The following is a 22,171-nucleotide window of genomic DNA, read 5'->3' as shown; positions in this document are numbered from 1 at the left end:
TCAGGCCCCAGGCAGCCTGTCAGGCCTTGTGTCATCGACGCCAGGTTTCCTGCCTGCGGCAGAGCTGACTGAATTACTTCCCTCAGAGGAAGTGTGCTTCTAACCTGAGCACGGCCGCTCCGCAGAGAACTGAGGAGCTGTTCCCATTAAAACGAGACAGTTCCTTGGCTACTGCTGAGCCCCTCTTGATCCTGAAACAAAAAGCCTTCTCCAGTATCATTTTAAGTATTGGCTGGGATTTTGTTTTCATGGACTAATTATACATGTATTGGTAGAACTTGGCTGGCAGGGGGCAGAGCTGACCCCAGAGTTCCGGCCATGGGCTTGCCTGTCTGCCGAGGGTGCTGCTGTGGCCATCCTCACGTTCTGGGAAGCAGTCTGCTCCTTAGTACCACTCTCATATTTCCTTTCTTTGCTTCCACAGTCGTCACTGCGGACGTCTTCTTTGCCATAAATGCTCGACCAAGGAGATTCCTATTATAAAGTTTGATCTGAACAAGCCTGTGCGAGTTTGCAACATTTGCTTTGATGTACTGACTTTGGGTGGGGTCTCTTAGTGAGCCCCCAGGAGGGTCCAGGCCATATCTCCGGTCATCTCCCCAGCAGCTGCTCTGCTCACCAGCCTGACCCACCCAGAGCAGGAGCTGGCAGTTGTCTTCCTGCGGCAATAGACTGGAACAATTAAGGACCATGGTGTGACAGATCCCGTTTCAAATGATTCTGTATGATTGTTGGTGTGTCAGACTGTGACAGAGTTCATTAGAAATCTCACTCATTGGACCAGGCCATTTAGCCTAAGTGGTAAATGTATTAGGAATTAAACCCCATTCTGCTAGCAGCATATAAGGACACCTTGAAAACCATTTTCCCTTCCAGTAGCTTAATGTCCATCTCAGAGCATTCATGAAGTCTTCCTGCCTGCGCGGACTTACTAGGAAGAACCTAACAGGAGGAAGCTGGCGTCTGGCTGCTCCAGGAGAGCTCGCTTTGCTCTAGAGTAAGTGGCTGTGGACTTTTCTGCACAGTGTTTTCATAAAGATCATAGGATCCTCTAGCCCTGAAGTCTTTTTTTCTTTTTTTTTTGAAAAGCTAAGCTGTATTTTTAGTGAGCTACCCCTTTAAAAAAGGTGAAATCTTTCTAAACAGGGTTCAAAGATGAGAGCTAAAAAATCGTGGCCTTAACAACTGAAAGCTTTACCAGTATTCATGCTCCTCGGGTGTCAGAGGTGCAGTTTGGCAGCTTGACACCTCCCAGCAGCCATCTCATTCTCTCATCTTGCTGTGTCCTGTCTGTGGAGTCCTCGGTCCCTCTGCCACTAGGGAGTGGTGGAGGAAATGCACCTTGTGCTGCACTTTTTATATAGCTGCATTATTGGTAATTCCAATTTAAAAATCCATATTCAAAAATATCCCCACATGTCCATGCATCAGTGATTCTAATGGTCAGCTTTGACTGGGCCTCCCCATACACTAAGTCTTGAAAGAAAAACCCCTGTCGAGTGTCATTTGGAGGAAGAGAGTGAATCACACAGGCCCAGAGATGAGAGGGGAAGTCTCCAGCCTCAGTCTGTCCCATTTCCTTGACGTGAATGCTTCTTGCTGGAACCTTCCCTGGTTGTGCTGTGAGTGCTGTTGTCCCAGGTCCCCGTTCTGTGTAGCTTGCCCTGCCCCTTTAGAGCCAACAGCCAAAGGCCCCGGCCAAGCGTGAGTGGCCCCATTTTGGAAGGCTCTGGCTTGTGTACTGAACGAGGCCCCCAGAGCTTACTGGCCTTAGTCGCTGCTAGTATATATATTAACCCTGAGGTGTTAAACTTCTTTTCTTTTGAAGGTTTGGCCAGTTTTTTAAAAATGCACATTTAAAGAGAAATTTCTACCACTGCTTTAAAGAAAAAACAAACAAAACTCTGAGATGAACAATATGTGTTGTACAGTTATACTCGGAGATTAACAATCTCAATCATACATACTGATTTTTTCAGACATTTAATAACCACTACATTGTTTTTTTTGCATTAATGAAGTACGGATACATGTATAAAAGGGACTAAATATTTTTTTCCAAGAGCTTGTTTTTTTGTTTGTTTTTTTGGATAGTGGTATGTCCTTTATGTTGCTGTAGATTTATACATTCTATTGCCTAAATATGTGTGTAAAATGAGCTGATAAACCAGAGTGCTACTTTTTTTAAAAATATTTCTGTGATTTATAAGATATATATGCTTTCTATGTTAATATGAGCTTGTGTACAATGTTTAAAAGAAAAAATTAATTAGAAGAGTTCCCCTGTCCTCCAAAGTCTGTGACATATTTCATATAGAATTTTTATAGAAAAACAGCTAGTCTTGGAGCGGTGAGGCATGTGGTCAGTTTCCATTTTCTGTTGCCCGAACACGGCCCCGAGGAAGTCAGGCTTTAGTTAGGTGGCTTGCTTCTTTAATTGGAAAGTAAGATGATTCTGCTTCAGATATGAAGTGAAGTGCTCGGTACTTTTATTCTTGTTCTCTTAACGTTCATGGTGGAGGGAGGAGGACGGGAATCCAATCAGGGATGAGGCTGGTTGTCCTGCCCCTGCCCTGCCACACCAATTTCAGTAACAATCTTGCCTCTAATTGCACTTAAATCTTAAAATCGTGTTTCACGTATGTTGAGTGGAGCTTCTCTTTCTCCAGCGTCCGGGCCAGCTCTGGTTCTGAGCGGCCGTGGACTGGGGAGCGTTTGTGGCTTCTGCGCTGGCGTCAGGGGCGCTCCTGCAGACCTCGAGGAAGCGCCTTTCCCCAGGCCTAGGCCCTCCCTGCCGCCGCCAGCTGCACTCAGCAGGCCCCTTGAGCAGCGGCTGCCCTGCCGGGTGAGACTCCCTCATACCTGCCCTGGCTGGGACTTCACGCACCTCTCCAAGCCGCCAAGACTTGACGACAGAACTGCTGCTCCTGTTAAATTTTAATCCATAGCTTAAATACTAAGTAGCAGAAACTCAATTTTCTTCATTCAGAAAGTTGCCAATTGTGAATGAGTAGAGCAGGAAGAATAAATTTTACTGCAATATAATTTGCTGTTATCAGTCAACATTGTTACGCTGAATTAGCTTTTTAACTGCCTCTTGCTCATCACTGTATTTATTATACAGCATATTCTTAACAATCCTTTTTTTAAAGATGAAGGTACAAACCATGTGCTACATGTAAATCGAATGGCTAAAACTAACTGGCTGTGATCCTCGAACAGGAATTTCCCACAAACGTAAGTGCCTACTCTTAGGACTTTTTACCTTTCAGTTATCTTTTTAGTGGTGTCTCACTGGATGACGTGTTAGAACATGTGTTCCATTTGGAGTTTGCTGCCTGTGCACTGTCAAGCCCAACTACCAGTTCAGTCGAGGCTGGGTTAGATTGCTCAGTTCACCTGCCACATTCTCTCCAGGAGTGGGGTCCATGTGACCGTTAGTCCTCTACCTCAGAGCCCTGAGTCATTTCTGACTGCCCTGTTCAGCTTCCTCACTCTTCTCCCTGAATGGGGTCCCTGCTTGGAGCTCAGCGTGCTTGTGGGTTCACCACCACTCCCGATTCGTGTCCCCCACCTGTCGTACTAGATGGTATTGTGTTAATCTTGTCTGTAGGCATGAAGTGGAGGGAAAGTCTTAGGAGCAGGGAGAGCCTTGATTTCTACCTAGAATTCTTTTAGCTGGAGAAAAAAAACACTATTGAACTATGGAATGCTTAGACCTGAAAGGCAAACTAAGTCCCCAGGTGACAGTAGCATGAGCAAGGAAATGTAATGCCTCCATGACAGATTCACCTGGAGCTCGCAGGTTGAGACTGGGGAAGAGCTCCTGAAACACGCTTTCTTCAGGTCCTGGGATTGCACCCCCCAGGACGAGCCCCAGAAGAACTGGACGTGGCATTGGCAAGCCCAGCCCCTCCTCATCTGAAGGACCAAAGCTCCCCACCCCTAGCCGGGGGGAGGAGGGAGCAGAGGGGAAACAACTTTCTAAAGGGGTTTGGAAGCCACATTCTCATTGGGTGGAAGTACTTTAGTGAAGAGCTGACTGTTTCACAAGATATAAACTAAACACTTACTAAATTCCCAGAAGTTACAGATGCCTTAAAGACTTCCTTTGGAAGATCATTGCCTGTACAGTTCATTTCTTGTGTGGCATAAATAATATATTAACCTGTTACAACTGACAACATTGGTTTTCTGTAGCTAAGGAGTCTTGAGTTGGCAGACTATTCAACTTACTGACTTGTCCTTTTTTGGCAAATGTGTGGAGTTGGCTGTTACCATGACATACTTGTGTGATACCAAGGGGAAGGGCAGCAGCCGGGCAGAAACTCAAGCACACATTTGAGTTGATCACCTTGGCTTCCAAGCCGTTCAGGGTGATCTCAGGGTGGGATGATGGCATCATACAGGACCATGGCGCTTATCAGCATTGTTTCTTTGGAGTCCATGTAATGGAATGTATTTTTCAAATATTGATATTTGCATTTTCTGTAACAATTCCTTATAATAAAATGAGGTAAAATTGTGCATTTAAAGTGGAAACTTTAATAAGACATTTGTAGTTACTTTTAATGCAGAAGTACCAATAAGCATTAAAAACAAACAAGCAAATATTTTAAACTTCCAATATGTGAATAAATTTCTTTAACAGCTACCTTCTAGGAAAGTTTGAATTTCCAACACTTTTCAGAAACATATTGTTGACAGTAGTCAAAAAGTAGCTCTTGGGGCATAATGACCAGCTGCCTGGATTGACTGTGCTCTTGGCCCAGACTTCAGCTCATGGCAATGCCTGTGACCACAGCTGCACAGTCCCAGTCACCCGATCCCACAGAAGCTCTCCAGCGGACGCTGGAAATTCCCTCCTGGACTCCATTATTAAGGAACAACTCAAGAGGATCCGCCCCTGGGGAGTGTTCTGCTGGCCGCAGTCTGAAGGGAGGACTGGCATTGCGGGTGGCAGTGGAGACTAAGGCAGGTTTTCAGGGCTTGCAAATGGGGGCCCATGAAGGCCCTGGACAAATCGTACAGTCTAGTAGCTCACCTGGCCGCACACCCTTCAACTAACCTTCCCTTTCTTTACCTGTCTTCCACTTCGCTTACCCCCAGTTCAGACTGACTGTGGTGACAGATCTCATTCGCTGGTGGCTTTTCTCACAAATAATAGGCACCGTTAAGTGCTTCCACATCATAATCCCAAGTAATCCTAATAGCCGTCCTTGAGGTGAACACAGGTCATCATACGTCGTAATGTGAGTACAAACAGGAACCAGGCATGCATCGACTCACATGTTTTTGCCCAGCCAGAGAACAGCACTGGGTTTTAGCTCTGCTCCGTCATTGATCAGGTGACAGTACTGGGCAAGGTTCATAATTTCTGTGCCTTCGTTTCTATATCTGTAAGATGGAAGTGACCGTGGTCCTTCCTAGCTCACAGGGTTGCCTTGAGGAAGCTGCTCAGTAATATGTCCTTCCTCTCACGCAAGTACACAGATCCTCATGTGCACACCAAGAGTCCCCTCCCATGAGGGCTCACGGGGGCAATGTCTGCTGCCTCCTTGCAGGAATCTGGGGGCTTTGGTAGTAGGAAGTACTCTCAAGGGCGGGGGGTCAGCCCAAGGTCATCCTCCTCCTCTGAGGGGCACCACAGATTTTTTTTTCCTTTTGAGGAAGATTAGCCCTGAGCTAACTACTGCCAGTCCTCCTCTTTTTGCTGAGGAAGCCTGGCTCTGAGCTAACATCCATGCCCATCTTCCTCTACTACTTTCTATGTGGGACGCCTACCACAGCACGGCTTGCCAAGCGGTGCTATGTCCGCACCCAGGATCCGAACCAGCAAACCCCAGGCTGCCGAGAAGCGGAACGTGCAAACTTAACCACTGCACCACCGGGCCAGCCTCCCACAGATTGTGAACAGACACATCTCCAGCCTGTTCATAGGGTATGTCTTTCAGATCACAGCTTGTCCTGGGGCCAAGCAGCAAGGGATGGGTGTGGTGGTCTGATACGGCTCCATTTGCTGTACAGTTGAGCTGTGAGCAAAAACTCCCAGGCTCTTTGCTCTTAGTTCTGTGTTTATAGAAAACAGGAATCTCAGAATGAAAAGGCAGATGTTACAGTTTCCTTCGGCATGATGGAGGGCAGCTGCCCGGCCTTAGCTTTAACACTGAACTCTGGTATGTACGGCAGAGAGAGCAGACGTGGGATAAAAGCTCAGCTCTGTTGTGCGATGTCTGTTGTAACCAGTAGAAGATGTGGGGGAGGAGATTTATGCCCTTTTCTGGACCATAAAATGAGTCCCTCTCAAGGCTGGCATAGAGGTTAAATGAGAAGAGGTGAAGGTCCTGCCCAGCATAATTGCCCAACACATACTAGTTTGCTTCATTTCCCTCTGCCAGCCTTAACTGCCAGTCTTAACTGCCCAAGCTGAACTTTCTGTGGCTTCCATCAGAGAGGGCTGCCTTCCTCCTCCATAGTTTTGCCCAGAGCCACTTCTACTGGAGGGAGAAACTAGAGGCATTCCTCCAGTAACCACTAGCTTCTCATGGCTGACCTCTTCGGACCATTAAAATGACCATTAAACCTACTCTTGCTGAATCCTTTTGAAGATTCACCCACTGCCCCGATGTGAAGAGGCTTTTTACTATGAAGTAAGTGGTTGGCGTCAAAGAGGAAATGAATTCTCATTGAGCAAGGCGGTGAGCAACCTGCTGGGGCTGGCTGAGTGCGTCCTGCACTGTGTCCTGCAGTTCAGGGGTCTCGTATCAGTCAGATGAGGCCCCTCTAGGAGCCTCCCAAGTCCATACTTGGCTGGGATGACAGTAAGTGGGCCTTGTTTTGCTCCTTTTCTTTTTCAGCCTGTTTTTGGAAAGGTCTGAACATCTCTGGACCTGGCCCCACACTATCCCTGCATTCCTACCCCAGGAATGGCCTCTGAGTGCTCCCACCAGGGGTTTCCTCTGCCATACTGTAAGCTCCTTGAGGTCAGCGGCCTCGCCTTCCCCCAGCCCCTGCCCCATGGCACACAGGTGCTTGGTAAATATCTGTTGAGTGACTAAGGACCAGAGCAGTGACAGTGACTAGGTCCCAGTTAGCCTGGAGCTGAGGGCTGCTGCCAGTTACCAGGGATGCCAAAGGCACCGAGTTCAAGGGCTGGGTGGAACTTGGAACAAGGTCCTCATTTCAGCTCTCCTTTCTGTTTGCTCCTGCTCCAGGGAGGGCAGAGACACACTGAACTATGAAGGAGTTGAAAATAGCACTGTGAATCTGGACAAGAATCTTGAGTTCTAGGCTCAGCTCCATTGATTTGTGTCCTTATTAAGTTCTTTGGGCCTTGGTTGCCTCATCTCCAAAATAAGAACTAACTGCGCACTTAGCACATGCTAGTACAGTGGATATGGGGGTACACAGCTCAATGCCTCTTGGTTCCTGTCCTCAAAGGGTCTGCAGTCCAGTGCAAGAGGCTGACAGGAAATTCGTGGTCACAGAACACTGTGATCTTTGCTATTTTAGACGCAAACACAGGGTGTTACGGGGACCTAGGGAGAAGTGCATCTAAACCCAACTGGCGGGCCAGCGATTAACGAAGGTTCCCAAGAGGTGCTGATTGGGCTGAGTTTTGAAGAGAAGAGAGGTGGACACGTTGAGCGGAGGAAGAGGGGTCATTGCAGGCAGAAGGGCCAGCCTGGCTGAGGGCCGTGGAGGCATAATGCAGTGAGATGGAGGCTGGAGGGAGCAGCGCCTGGGGCTGTGGCGGGAGAGACAGACGCTGAGAGGAGATGACCGTAGAAGGACCTCGTGTGCCGCGCTGCTGAAGAGTGAACACTTGCTCCTTACAGAAATGGGGAGCCACTGAGGAGGCTTAAGTGGGGAATGCCCTGATGGCAAACATAGCTGGCGGGGGGGCGGGGGGGTGGACTGGAAGGAGGGAGTGCAGTTCCATTCCTGCAACAATCTGGGTGGGAAATGACAGCCTAAACCAGAGGAGGAGTGCTGGGGACAGACAAGAGGGAATGGGGAGGAGAGAATAAGCAGGTAGAATGGCCAAAACTTGGGGACTGGACGGGAGAAGGGAACAGGAGAGGAAGGCGTTGTGGATGATTGCCAGGATGTTGCCAGGCGGAACCATCACCAGGGGAACTAGAAGAATCACGAGGGAGCAGGTGAAGACTGAACGCCAGAAGTGTGGAGTTGGAGGTGCCCACCAAAATGCCAGGAAAGCCGCCTGGACTGGACACAGATTTGGTGGTCTAAGCTGGTGTGAGGAGAGCTGGTGGGAAGGAGTTCACAGAGGAGAGGCGGCTTTCAAGGAGACTGAGAAGGAAAGGCCTGAGGGAGAAAAGGCAAGGGAGGGTTCTGTGGAGGCCTCGACTGTGACAGGTCCAGGTAGGTGATAACTGAGTGTGGCCGTGGGCTTTGCCAACACAGAGTTTATCCTGCTGTTGAGCAGAGAAGGGCAGAAGCCGGGCAGCTGTGCTGCCCAGTAAATGGGGCTGAGGAGCAAAGATGGTGAGTATGCACAGCATTTTCAAAAAGCTTAGCCGTGACAGGACGTAGATAGGGTGCTCCGGAGGAATGTGGCATTGAGGGAGAGTGTATTTATGATGTGAGGGAAGTGAGCTGTTTAATGCTTGCTTAGGGGGAAGAGCCAGGAGGCAGGGAGAGGTCACACGTACTAGAAGGGCAGGTGAGGAGATCTTGGGGTGGCAAAGGAGGCAAGAGTCAAGTCCAGGCGTCAGGAACGCTGTGGCCACAGGGCAGGGAGCTATGAGTCTGCAAGTGAAGCGGGGGCAGCCTCCATTTTCCAGTCAGTGAATCTGGAAAGCTATTTAGTGAGATGAATGATAAAGGAGAGAAAAAAGGAGAAAGGAAGAAGGATAGAGAATTTTTAGGATAAGAGTTGAGGAGCTGGGAACAGCAGCTGAGGGGAAGGCTCAGAGGAGAGACATGGACTGTCTGCATCTCCTTATCTGTAAAGGAGGAATACTCCTGCCTCCAACTACTTAAGAATCCAAGAGGTCATGGGCATGCAGTTTGTCAAGTGTAGGAGATTACAGGTGACCTTGGACACAGGATCCACTGGAAAAGGTGCGAGCCCAGCACCGCTAGGCCAAGGCTGTGTGTGCTGGCGTGTGCAGGCTTGCCCAGATTGGACGCTGCATTAGCCAGTCCTCTTGTGAGAGCTGTGAAACTACCTTTTGCTCAAAATGCAGACCTCTCCCTTTGAAAACACACCACACCTAATTTTAAGTGTTTAAAAGAGAAACAATATCCTAGCTTCAAATTGTTGCTTTGTTCAGAGGTATCTGGATTTGCTGGATCTAAGCAAAAGCATTTCCATTTCCAGAATTAGACTCTCCTATTTTATCGTCACTTCTCACTGTCTTGGCGCAGGTTCAATCAACTCTGTGTGACTTTTGGTTGTAAATTCAAGTTTGCCTTAGGGTTGAGGTCTTACATATAAGAAAGCTTATAAAAGTTAGGGGTCACAAGTTTAGCCAGTGAGGAACACGGAACAGAGGTCTGTTGATGCTGTGAATTTATGCAGCTCTTGTTTCTGAGTTGTAAAGGGACAAAGTCCCTTTTTGCCAGTGCCCCTGATGCCGTGACCAGGTCAGGAGTTATAGGCAGGTGATCCAGGCAGCCTGGGAGTCTGGGAATGAAGCTGTGGGAGTTCAGAGCCCTTTAGCTTGTCTGCCCAGTTAGTTTCGAGTTGGTCATATTCGTGCCCATTAATATCTGAGGGCTCTGAAGAACGGCAAGTGGATCTAGGCAGACAGTGGCAAAAACAGGCTGACCTGTACTAGGCAGGTTGCCAGGCTCTAGCCTCAGTCACAGAATGGTGAGCCCATGGTGGGGGCATGAGTCACATTTGCAGAGCATGATCAGAGTGTTTCCAGGCCCTCTTGTTGCATGTCAGGAACATCCTAGGGCACGTGAGTCAAGGGCCTCTGAGGGTTCTAGGCAGGGTTCTCTGTGTGTTATCAACATACAGGGCATCAGCTTAGAGTGGGAAGGAGCATGTGATGGCTAGGGGTGGGCAGCCTGTGTATTCCCCCAAGTTGGGGTGGTCCAAGTCCCCACGATTTCTATGTATAGGGTTGTCCATTGTCTGGTCACTAGGGGGGCCAGTTGTTCTCACACACACGCAGTGGGGCTCCTTGGCACCTGGCCTGTACAGCTTCCTGGGGACGCCAATCCAGTCTCTGCTCACACCTCCACTAAGGATAGAAAGAAAGAGGGCTTCTTAAAAACATGAACTCACGAGTCTTTCTGGGAAGGGGAGAGGAGGAAGCAGTGAGCCAAGGCTTGTGAAAAGTAGAAGCCATGCCACTTCCCTTCTTGGTGTTTTTCTAAGGCGGTGGTCTGCAGGGTTCCACCCATGAACCTTCATGCTCTCTCCTGACTTCCTCCAGCTCCCTTCACCCACACCCTGTGCCTTCCTAGGAGGCAGCACCGCTTCCCTGCATTGGTGATAACACCTGTGAAAGGCTATCCCCCACTGGCCTGTGAGCTTCTCAAAAGCAGTGTCTGGGTCTGATTCTCTTCTCGCTTCCTCACTACATCCCGTGCAGGGCTGCAACTTGATGTTGGGGTCTGGGGCACTTGGGTGGGGTGGGCAACTGAGGCAACAAGCCAAGGCCCGGTGGGTCAGCCTGCTCTGGGAGGCCCTTGGCATAGGGGTAGTTTCAGCTGTCCTTTCCCTTGCGCAGGCCCAGTACTTGATGTTGCCAGGCTTCAGAGATGGAGGAGCAGGCTCCTATCCTGGGCAGAAGGTCCTAACTCATCTTAGGATACCGAGTTCAGTCTCCCATGGACTCACAGGCCTTGCAAAAGGAAAATGAGACTCTTGGAATTGATGCCCCATATAGGTTCCATTGTCTGGGACCAGGATCACTTATTGTCAGAGAAACTCTGCCACCCAGTTAGAAACCTTCCCACTTGTAGCTTTCCCAAGAACAACGCTGTCAGGCACTGAATTGCCTCCCTCCCTCCTTCCAGCCATCCATCCCATGATCAGTCATTCTTGCTCCACACCCAGTCCCTGCCTTCAGGACTCCTCATTTCTCCGAGTCTAAAGGGAGAACCATGTGTGTGAGTAGAACACAACACATTGGGCTGAGGCATAGAGACGGGGCCAAACTCACTGGGTGGGTCTGGAACAGCACTGTGGGGAAAGCAGAGCCTAAGCAACACAGTCATGAAAGCCAGAAGGGGTTACAAAGACTGGGGGTGGGGGTGGCTTGTAGGGGGCAGGGTGGGTAGAGGTAGGCTCTCAAGGGAGCGAAGTCAAGCATCTAAAGGCACACAGGCCTCCAGGTACCCTCCTATGGAGGACCAGTGCTCTCTGAGGCCACCTGCATTCAGCCTTGTGTCCCAGCAAGGCCCACCTTTGTCCTAGCTCCACCCCCTGAAATGGGCAGGCCAGGTTCTCATAGCCTCCTTCTTTCTGGAGACACGACGACACTGGAGAAGCTGTGTCTCTTCAAAACTCATGGCCAGGAGAGAAGGGGCTTTCCTTCCCGCTCCCTTCGCCCCTGCTCCCCTGAATGGAGGCGGAGGAAATGTGTGCTGGATACAGTGGCCGGGCCTAGAGACAGCTGGTGGCTTTGGCTGTTTGCTGGCCTCTCCCTTCAGAAGGGTGGGTTCTCAGAGCTTAGCCTTAGGGAAGTGGCCCTTCTCCGCTACTGACAGCAGGTTTCCTTGCCCCTCCGCAGTGAGAGCTGGGCCCTTACTTTGAGGCCCAGGTGGCTTGTCCAGTCTGGCTTCTTTTTTCCCTTACCAGAGCTAAAGGAGATTTGAGGGACTTGAGCTGCATTTGAGTCCACGCTGGCATGATTAAAGCAGGAAAAAAATATTTTTCTCCAGCTTCCCCAAAGCGACCTGGAATAAGCCCTGTTCTAGTCTGGCTCACCTCACTTTATTCTTACGGGGAAGGGCTTCTCCATGTAGCCGGTACTTCCCTGAATTACTCAGACTATGCAATGTTTTTAAGACAGCACCTCAGGGCATCACTGCAAGGCCCCACGCACCTCCCCATCCCTCTCCTGTAGGCAGGAAGGCTTTGTGCTGACAAATAGGAAACTGAGGCCCTTGGGTGGATGGACAGGCCAAAGCAAACAAGAAATGGTACTTGTGCCTTCTGGTTCCCAGGCCAGGGTTTCTCCAGCAGTCTTTGGGGAATTAAAAAACAAAGAGAGCGAGAGAGATGCCCAGATATCAATCCTAATGTTCTCATCCCGTTGTCTGGAGTGAGGTCCCACCAGGAGTAATTTTTTAAATTCTAACATGTAGCCAAAGTTAAGAATCACTATCTCAGAGTACAGGTATTTTGAAAAAGTTCCCCTGGGTCAACAGTGAATTCACTGCTTCACTGCATAACACAGACAGGACGGCCCAGCAGTTTGAGGGAGAGAGGCGGGCAGGGGCAGAAGTGTTTACCTGTTTGGGGAACACCAGAGCCGGCTGCCCTTGGCTGAGCTCCACTCGGCATTGCATGGTGGGAACTTCTGCTTCTCTTTCAGTTCCTCTTGACGGGCCTCCAAGCCTTTGGTGATCATGGCTTCTACCCGGGTCAGTTCTGGGGTAGGCAGCCCATCCTCTCCGTAGAACCTTCCTATCACCCGTCCTGCGGTGACAGGAAAGCTGACGTCAGAGCAACAGTGAGAGAACAGATGCTTAGCGTCTGAAGCGGTTGTAGTAAAGCTCAGGTTCCGGGGTTGCTGACTTCGGGGCTCTACAGGAGCCTGCTGGTGCTGACTTAGCAAGAACTCGTACTGGAGGGACAAGACTCCAGAGAGAAGCAGCCCTGTTCTAGTGCAGAGTCCTCCAGCACGGAAATCATAAAATCTTTCTCACCTGTAGAATCAGTTCCCTGAGAGGGGAACCATGTGCGATTCATTGATGGTGCTCCACAGTGCTTGGGGCACACAGTAGGTGCTCAATAAGTGTTTGACGAATGAATGGCTTATTGGGTAACATTTTCGTGGCTCAATTCCTCCCAAGATGACTTATTTTGTCTAATATTAACTATAAATAGGTCACTTATTGAGCGTTTACTCAGTGTCAGGTGCTACGCTAGCACTTTACCAATATTTTGTTAATCCTCCGAGAGAGAAATCACTGCTCCCGTACATTCACAGGAGAGAGCCTGGAGATTAATAACTCGGGGAAATCTACAGAGCTGCTAAGTGGGTCTGGCCCCAAGCTCATGCTCTCCACCACTCTCCTCTGGCTCAGTCCTTCGGTGGACACACTGAGTGGCAACCGGGTTTAGTTTAAAATCGCTGTCAGAGTTTGTAAAGGTCTAAGATGTGGCAGCAGCCCGCAAGTGGTCAGCAAGCCTACAGGCCAGAGCCAAAAACAGATCAGTGCACCTTAGGTGCGGGGACTTTCATCTCCAAGTCCCGAGGGCACATGGCCCTCCCAGGCAGCACCTGGCCCGGGGCAAAAGAAGCAGCAGCAGTCACTTCCAGGTTTGATCAAGTGGTGGAGGCAGCAGTGCACACCCGCCCCAGCTGGTCTGTCCAACCTGCGCAGGCCCCGAGAACCACCTAGCTTAGGTTCCAGGGGCGCTTCCATTCGGTGTGTCTAAGATTCAGTTCATCCTCTCAAGTCCGATGCCCTATGCTGACTTTTCCAGTTCTCTTTACGTCACTTGGGTCTCTGGTACCTGGATCAGGAGCCTGGGCTCTCTCAGACTCCTTCACATCCACCTGTACCCATCCCTGTGTCCACGTCTAGTCCATTAGCAAATCTTGTCAGTCCGACCTTTGAGACACCCTGACTCTGTCCCCTCCTTTCTATTTCCACTGCTGCCACCCTAACCCAAACCATGGATTACAGCAGTTGCCTCCCGATTGGTCTCTACTTCAGCTCGTGCCTTCCTACAGTTCTGTCTCCACAAAGCAGCTGGGGGGGGGCGGTCTTTTAAAAACCTGAATCCTTTTTTTCCCCCCGAGGAAGATTAGCCCTGAGCTAACATCTGCCAATCCTCCTCTTTTTTCTGAGGAAGACTGCCCTGAGCTAACCTCCGTGCCCATCTTCCTCTACTTTATATGTGGGACACCTACCACAGCATGGCTTGCCAAGCAGTGCCATGTCCGCACCTGGGATCTGAACCTGTGAACCCTGGGCCGCCCACGCGGAACATGTGCACTTAAATGCTGCGCCACCGGGCCGGCCCCTAAAAACCTGAATTCTATGATGTCACCTCCATGCCTGGTTTGAACCCTCAATGGCTTCCAAAAGCACATGGATGAAATACACACTTCTTATCAAGGCCTCCAAGACGCTACAGGCATCTGACTTCAGTTTGCTTCTTCAGCTCTTCTGGAGCCACTTCCTCCCTCATTAGGCTCCAGCACTCGGGCTTCCTTTCTATTCCGTGACCATGCCTAGCTGCCGCCACCCCAGCACTACTGTTCCTTCAGCCTGAAAAACTCTTCTCCCAGATCTCCGTACACTTGGCTCCTGCTCACCTTCCAGGTCTCAGCTTAACTGTCGTCTCCTCCAAGAATCCTCCCTGACCGCCTGCTCGAAGGTGCCGCACACCCCCAAACATGCATCAGATTCGTTTCCTTTTATTCACAGCCCTATCTGGAACTGTCTGATCTCTTTACTTGGTTATGATATATCTCCCCCATCAGTGAGGCCCAGTGCTCAAAACAGCTTAGTACAGAGCATTCATTTTAAATGCTCGTTAGAACAAATGAAGGCCTCAGGGCCCCTGTCCCAAGCCTACAGTCTATGAGTTGGCCTGGCACAAAACTTTCTCCTATAGAGGGTCCCTGTATGCATGGTGACAAGCCTGTCTTGCTGGGTTGTAGACGTGAGACCAAAGAGAGGGCAGTAGTAGTACAGGCAACAGAGAAAGAGTTGCAGAAGCTGTGTGGTGAGAATGGTGGTCAGCGTTGGCTGGGTCTCCAAGCCAACGCTGTATCCAGAACACTACAAAAGACATCTCTTTTTCCCTTGAGCCCTGGCCATGTGGCTGCCAAGATGGCTTCCTGGTTGTCTTCACTTCAGTGTGTACCCATATAATAAACCTTAATCCTCTGACGTGTCCTGAGGGTCTCTGGCGCCCTGAAAGAAACGAACACAGCCCCCCTCCTCCAGAGTGAGCTAACAGGGCAGGAACTGCGCTCGACTCATCCCTGGCTCCCTTGAGGACCAGACAGTAGCTTACCCATAGTACACACAGTAGTTCCCCTTTATCTATGGTTTTTCTTTCCGTGGTTTCAGTTACTTGTGGCCAACCACACTCTGAAAATACTACATGGAAAATTCCAGAAATAAACCATTCATAAGTTTTAAATTGCGTGCTGTTCTGAGTAGTGTGATGAAACCTCACACTGTCTCACTCCATCCCGCCCCTGATGTGAATCACCCCTTTGTCCACGGTATCCACGCTGTACACGCTACCTGCCTGTTAGTCACTTAGTAGGCGTCGGTTAGCATGATCGACTGTTGGGTATCGCAGCGCTTGTGTTCAAGTAACCTTAGTTTTACTTAATAATGGCCCCAAAGTACAAGAGTAGGGAGGCTAGCAATTCAGATATGCCAAAGAGAAGCCATAAAATGCTTCCTTTAAGTGAAAAGGTAAAAGTTCTAGACTTAATAAGGAAAGAAAAAAAATCGTATGCTAAGGTTGCTCAGATCGACTGTAGGAACAGATCTATCCATGGAATTGTGAAGAAGGAAAAAGAAATTCATGCTAGTTTTGCTGTCACACTTCAAATATGTATGTATAGGGGAAAATGTAGTATTTATAGGGTTTGGTATTATCCGTGGTTTCAGGCACCCACTGGGGGGTCTTGGAATGCCCCATGGCTAAGGGGGGACTACTGTATTCATATGTATCCTGACTTTAACTAAAATCCCTCTGGAGCATTTCCAACCATTTGCCCCCCGCCCACCCCCAAACACATACATTAGCATTATTCAAACAAGACCAGTTCACTCATTTCACCCAACACACTAGTTTGCTCCCCAAATATCAGTAAGACATGTTTGGTCTGGCATCCTTTGCCCACTCACAGGACTCCATTCTTATTCTTTTGTGTTGGGTTTTCTTTTCCTTATTAACTCGGTAATGTCTCAACCTTGGTTTGGCAACCTCATGGGAAAAAGAGAGAAGCAAGCCTTCTCAAGGGCAGATGGAGAGAGGTCAGTTCCTTCACTGGCAGTCGTGGTGCTGGTCGCACGAATGACCTGGGGCAGACTAGGTGAAAACAAAGAAGGGGGTGCCACAGGTTGGAATGACAAGGGCCAACAATGGTGGGTGTAGGGGAGATTGGAAACAGAAAGAACTTTAGATGTTATGAAAAAAGCATTAGCCAGTTGGATGTGGAGGGAACAGAGGAACTAGTAAAAATGCCAAGTTCTTAGAAAAGGTGACACAAGTAGTAATGACAGAAGCAGACATTCAGAGGCATTGGGGCAGAAAAAGAACTCTTCCAGTTTAGACCTCTTCCAACGGCGAAGGGACACTGATGTTCCCCTGGAAGTTAGCTGTGTCCAGGTGGGGCTCAGTGAGAGGCCAGGGCTGCAGGAGAGGGAAAAGAGGGCCCCAAACATCCCAGTGGGATGCTTAGTGTCTAACATTTCTTTAGGACACCGTTAGGTGTCTTCTCATTTAAAAGGGGAGTTTCCTCACGTCCCACCAGAGCAAGTGCAGTGCCCTACACAACTGGCCTTAACAAAGATTTGATTAGCTAATTTCCACCTGGGAGACAATTCATTCAGGCTAATTCAGGACACAGGCTAATGTTTTTCTCCTTAGAGGACAAAATAAAAGGGTATTTGTCAAAACTGCACACACACTCAGGCTTCAAGCCTTCCTGACTGTTTGCTGAGGCTTGATGCCTGGAACACAGCAAGACAGGGAAGCTGTCCTCCTGGAGCCGGTTGTTCAAGGGTGGCACAGGCAACCACTGGCTCTCGGGTAACAGAGGACAACGTAAATGGCCAGGCAATCCTATCTCAAGATTAAGAGTGAGGGAAACAAGTGTCCCAGCCATTTCCTTCTGGTGCTCACTGCCACACTAACAACCAGAGTTTAAGGTGAAAAACTAATGGGTAGTTTTCAGATTTTAACCTTGAGTCCAATCCCCAAAGAATTCTAGCCCGTTAAAAAAATTGCAAGACAACTACATGAAATCTATGGAACGACCTGTGGAATACCTACCAACGAATTCGTAATTCTTCTCATAGAATGAAAGCCAGTTCTGAAGTGTCAGCATCTCAGAAAATGACAAGTCAGATACATCATCCACGAGGCCTGCTGCAGAGTAGTCCCCAGTCACAAACGCTCTGGATGCGTCTCGGCCTGCGGGAGAGATGTTTCCGATAGATTAACTTGTAAACCACCGACACTGTGCCAACTTAAGAATCTATGTTCTGAGAAACATCTCCTGAAAACCCTCACTCCCTGCAAGCATAGCTAATGCCCCCTAATCGGTGACAGATGCTCCTGGATCCTGAACACACATTTTGGCATCGATCACATTCTTTCACTTACTTTCAGCAACATTTCCCACAGCTGACCACATCCCTTGGCCCCCATGACACTCCACTCTTGGTTTTCCTCCTACCTCTGATTGTTCATTTTCTGTCAGCCTCAGGGATCAGTTCTTGTCCACCTTCTCTGGTCCATCCACACCCTCCACTTGACAACCTTATCCACTCCTGTGGTTTCAAATACTACCTTCATGCTAAAGACGGCCAAATTGTATCTTTAGCTCAGACTTCTCTTGAGCTCCAGACCTGTATATCCAATTGTCTACTCAACATCACTTAAATGTTTTACAGATATCACAAGTTCAAAATGTCCAGCTGAACTAATGGTCACCAGTACCCCCAGCCCCAAGAAACCTGCATCTGTTCCAGTATTCCCTGTCTCAGTAAGCATCAACCAGTTGCTCAATCCAGAAATGCAGTCCTGGATGCCTCCTTCATCCCTCGCATCCAATCAGTCCCGAAGTCCTACAATTTCTACCTAAATAGTTTTTGTGTCAGTCTACCCTTCTCCATCTACCACTAAGCAAGCTCAAGCTGCCATCATCTCTCATCTGCACTATGACAGTAAACCCATAAGAGGTCTCCCTACATTCACTCTTTCCCCACTCATCTATTTTCCATATAACACTTAGACTGATAGTTTAAACACAAATTGATCATGTCATTCCCTTGCTTAAATATCAGTGGCTTCCTTTTGCCCTATGATAATGTCCAAATTCCCTAACATGCCATTCAGGGCCCTGCACCAGCCACCACCAAGCTCGCCTTGCCACTGTGCTCCCTTCCTTTCCCCCTTCCTCCCCTACTACGTTAGGACCTCTGGTAATACCAATATGTTTTCCGTTTGACACCTGTTACAAAAATAATTCATTGATTGTTTATGTGATAACTAATGTCTATCTTTTCTACTAGTCTGCAAGTTTCATCAGGAAAGAGAACACATCAAATTCCTTTAGTATTGATTTCCCAGTGTCTGGTGGTGCCTGATATTTAGTAAATTCTCAATAAACATCAACTGAATGAAACCCATATATTTACAATTACAATACATATATTTACAATTACAATTACAGTAAGGGGTGCCAAGACAATTCAGTGAGGGAAAGAATAGTCTTCAACACTGGTGCTTGGACAACTGAATAGCCACATGGAAAAGAACGAAACTGGACCCCTACCTCACACCATAGATAAAATTAACTCAAAATAGATCAATGACCTGAATGTATGAGCTAAAACTATAAAACTCTTAGAAGAAAACATAGGTATAATCTTTGTGACCTTGAATTAGGCAGTAGTTTCTGAGGACACCAAAATCACAAGCAACCAAAAAAAAAATTGGACTTGATCAAAATTTTAAGATTTTGTGCATTAACGATCACTATCAAGAAAGTGGAAAGAGCCTACAGAATAGGAGAAAAATATTTGCAAATCATATATCTGATCAGGGTCTAGTATACAGAATATATAAAGAACTCTCACAACTCAACAATAAAAAGACAAACAACCCAACTGAAAAATGGACAAAGGATTTGAATAGACATTTCTCCAAGGAGGGTATATAAATGGTCAACAAGCTCATGAAAAGATGCTCGACATCATTAGTTATTAGAGAAATGCAAATAATCAAAACTACAATGAGCCACCACTTCAAACCCACTGAAATAGCTATAATCAAAAAGACACACACAAGGGCCGGCCCCATGGCTGAGTGGTTAAGTTCACATGCTTCAGTGGCCCAGGGTTTCATGGGTTCAGATCCTGGGTACGGACATGACACCGTTTGTCAGGCCATGCTGAGGCGGCGTCCCACATAGCACACCAGAGGTGCTCACAACTAGAATATACAACTATGTACTGGGGGGCTTTGGGGAGAAGAAGAAGAAGAAGAAGAAGAAAAAAGATCGGCAACAGATGTTAGCTCAGGTGCCAATCTTAAAAACACACACACACAAAGACAATAAGAAGTTTGGTGAGGATGTGGAGAAATTGGAACTCTAATACATTAATGATGGGGAAGTACAACGGTGCAGCCACTTTAGAAAACAATTTGGCAGTTTCTCAAAAAGTTAAACACAGAGTTATCATATGACCCAGCAATTCCATTAAGTGTATACCCAAGAGAACTGAAAACATATGTCCACACAAAAACTTGTACACAAATGTTCACGGTAGCATTATTCATAATAGGGAAAAAGTGGAAACAAGCCAAATGTCCAACAAATGATGAATAAACAAAATGTGGTTATCTATACAATAAAATATTACTTGGCCATAAAAAGGAATGGAGTAGTGATATATGCCCGTAGACCATGGATGAACCTTGAAAACGTTATGCTAAGTGAAAGAAGCCAGACACAAACAGCCACATGTAGGATTCCATTTATATGAAATGGCCAGGATAGGCAAATCTTTAAAGATAGAAAGTAGATAGTGGTTGCCAGGGGTGGGGGAGAGGAAAGAATGGGGAGTGATGCTAATGGATATGGGGTTTCTTTTTGGTTTGATAAAAATGTTCTAGAATTAGATAATGATGTTTGCACAAATTTCTGATTATATTAAAAACCACTGAATTGTACACTTTAAAAGGGTGGATTTTATATTATGTGAATTATATCTTAATAAAAAATAATAAAAACATTGACTGAATGAACGAATGAATAAATGAACATATCTGCTTCCCTGCTAGACTGTGTGGGCGGTGGGGCGCATATTATAATCTGAGTCCTCAGCACCTGGCACAAGGCAGGCTACATGGGAGTGGTCAAGAAATGGATGTTGAATGAATATTGGGCACAAAGGAACAGACAGTAGAGCAGATTGTGAAAGAAAAATCACATCAGAAATGGAGTTTATGCACATACTTGTGCATAAAACTGACAGCTGCATCAGGGTGTGGCAGGACAGCACACCAAAAAGTGCCCTCACCTGGCAGGTAAATAAAACCCTTGATGCCAGTCCCAGCTGCGTTGCTGACTGACTGTGTAGCCCTGGGTAAGTCCCTTCTCCTGCTGGACTGTTTGAGGAGCCCGGCAACACTGACTGAACTTAATTCCTTCTCTGCCTATGCTTCTATTTCTGAAGTTCTCCCTAGAGACAGGGAAGTCACTTGTATTTAAGCACCAGAGGCAGCTTTCCGATTCCCCTCATCAGTGCAAAATGCTTATTTAATATCAGCCCAGTCACTACTCTTAAGCTTGCTTGGCATTTGTTTTTTCTTTTTTAATCTGAGGCTTGGTCGTTCCTCTGGGCTGGTAAGGCAACATCTCTAAAAGTAACCGGCTCGTGGTCCCGGTCCAAGTCCTGTCAGTACTTAGTTGTGAGGGCTTTAGGCTAAGCATATCCAGCAGTCCCCTCAGTTGTAAAATAAGGACAGCAGAGCAAACGTCACTTGACAAATGTTGAGTCCTAACCTACGCACAGCTTTGTTCTAAGTACTGAAGGACTGTAAAAGTGAACAGAGCCCTTCCCTGCGCTCTAGCCTCCTCTTCTTTTTAAAGGAAGGCAGACAAATGCAACCGTACTAGAAGTAAGAACCACTACTTTTAGGGAAACTTGCTGTGTGTGCGGGGGGGAAGGTGACTTCGGATGGGGACATATTCAAGAGTTGATTGGAATCAGAAGAACACTGAGGGCAGGGAGAGGGTCTCATTCATCTCTGTGCCCCGAGACCCATGCAGTCTGGCACAAGCAGGTATCGGGGGCTTCTCCTGGTGGGCGATGGGTAATTATCAACAGAGGCAGGAGACGTGTTTCTCGAACCTAAGTCACGAAAAGCGGTGGGGAACGACAGGGAGGGTAGAGGCCGCTAAGAGTTGGCCTTAGTCTGCCCAAGTCAAACAGACCAGAAGGATGGTGCAGCTTAGCCTGGCCCCCAGACTACTCTGATGAATGTGGGGAGGAAAAATACAGATGAATGAATGATGAATGAATGAACCAACGACCCGCAGGCGGCTACAGGCCCGCGTCGGAGCTGGAAGAGGCGTGAGCCGCCTCACTGATACCTGCGAAGCCGCTATAGTGGGCCCCAGGTTCGTAGTGCCTCCGGCCAGAGGACACATCGTAGACGCGGCCGAGCAACGCCAAGTAGAGGCCCGGGTCCCCAGGGCCGCCGCGGTAGCGGGCCAGCTCCTCCGGGATGAAAAGGCGAAGGCCAGCGCGGGGACTCCACCAGCCCATCAGCCGCGCTGCCATCACCGCCGCCGCCGCCGCGGCCAGGCCCAGCAGGAGCCCACGCCGGCCGAGCCTCAGCATCGATCCAGCCGCAGGCCTCCGCTCTTCCGAAGTTGCCGCCTCTCTGTCCATAACTAACACGGCGGAAACGCAGCCGTGACGTCACCACCGCGACGCCTATGTACTCCTGTCACTAAGGGGACATCAGAGGATTGAAAGGAAAAAGTCTTGGTGAAAAGTTCACTCCCTGGCGCCGACTCGTCCTCCTACTTTTTCAGCATAGCTATTGAACATGGAGGGACGCCGCGAAAATGAACAGCGAAAGGCCTCCTTGGATTGCAGTTCGTCCGCCCCCAACAAAGATGGTGGCAAAGGAGGCTGCGGGATGATGCGGACGTCATGACAGACGCGCCCTCTTGGAAATCAAGGCTCCACCCTTTGCTGAGGGCGTCCTCGGCTAGCTCTCACGACAGCTGGTAGA

The 22,171-nt window shown here is 48.4% G+C and overlaps 2 protein-coding genes across 8 annotated transcripts in view; one reads left to right on the top strand and one right to left on the bottom strand.

Annotated features, from left to right (window-relative positions):
- Window positions 1-4,627, top strand: part of ANKFY1 (ankyrin repeat and FYVE domain containing 1) — an 89,500-nt gene extending 84,873 nt beyond the window's left edge. For 4 of the 7 annotated variants that reach the window (XM_070560964.1, XM_070560967.1, XM_070560966.1 and 1 more), the window contains one exon: window positions 425-4,627. In XM_070560964.1, coding sequence (XP_070417065.1) covers window positions 425-557 — 133 coding nt within the window. In that variant the 3' untranslated portion in view covers window positions 558-4,627. The remainder of the gene's footprint in view (window positions 1-424) is intronic. The other 3 variants (XR_011523183.1, XR_011523185.1, XR_011523184.1) reach the window with 2 other exon arrangements.
- On the bottom strand, window positions 4,526-22,149 carry CYB5D2 (cytochrome b5 domain containing 2). The gene is made up of 4 exons (XM_008531230.2): window positions 21,522-22,149; window positions 17,189-17,329; window positions 12,442-12,628; window positions 4,526-10,220 (listed from the first exon to the last, which is right to left on the bottom strand). Exons 1-4 carry the CDS (start codon window positions 21,820-21,822, stop codon window positions 10,004-10,006), a joined length of 846 nt encoding a protein of 281 aa, XP_008529452.1. The 5' UTR covers window positions 21,823-22,149; the 3' UTR covers window positions 4,526-10,003.
- Window positions 22,150-22,171: the final 22 nt, after the last annotated feature.

This window comes from Equus przewalskii, chromosome 10 (assembly GCF_037783145.1).
Source record: "Equus przewalskii isolate Varuska chromosome 10, EquPr2, whole genome shotgun sequence".
NCBI classification, from domain to species: Eukaryota; Metazoa; Chordata; class Mammalia; order Perissodactyla; family Equidae; genus Equus; species Equus przewalskii.
The sequence above is the reverse complement of the archived record's forward strand: the minus strand, read 5'-3'. Positions and strand labels throughout refer to the sequence as shown.

What these genes read in the sequence shown, in the direction of transcription:
- CYB5D2 (XM_008531230.2), bottom strand. Translation starts at nt 21,822, where the DNA reads ATGGACAGAGAGGCGGCAACTTCGGAAGAGCGGAGGCCTGCGGCTGGA. An exon ending in GAAGAATTACGAATTCGTTG is followed by an intron (nt 12,629 to 17,188) that starts GTAGGTATTCCA and finishes CTGTCACCGCAG; the next exon opens with GACGGGTGATAGGAAGGTTC. An exon ending in CTCTGGTGTTCCCCAAACAG is followed by an intron (nt 10,221 to 12,441) that starts GTAAACACTTCT and finishes TTCTATCCTTAG; the next exon opens with TGGAGGTGTGAGCAGAGACT.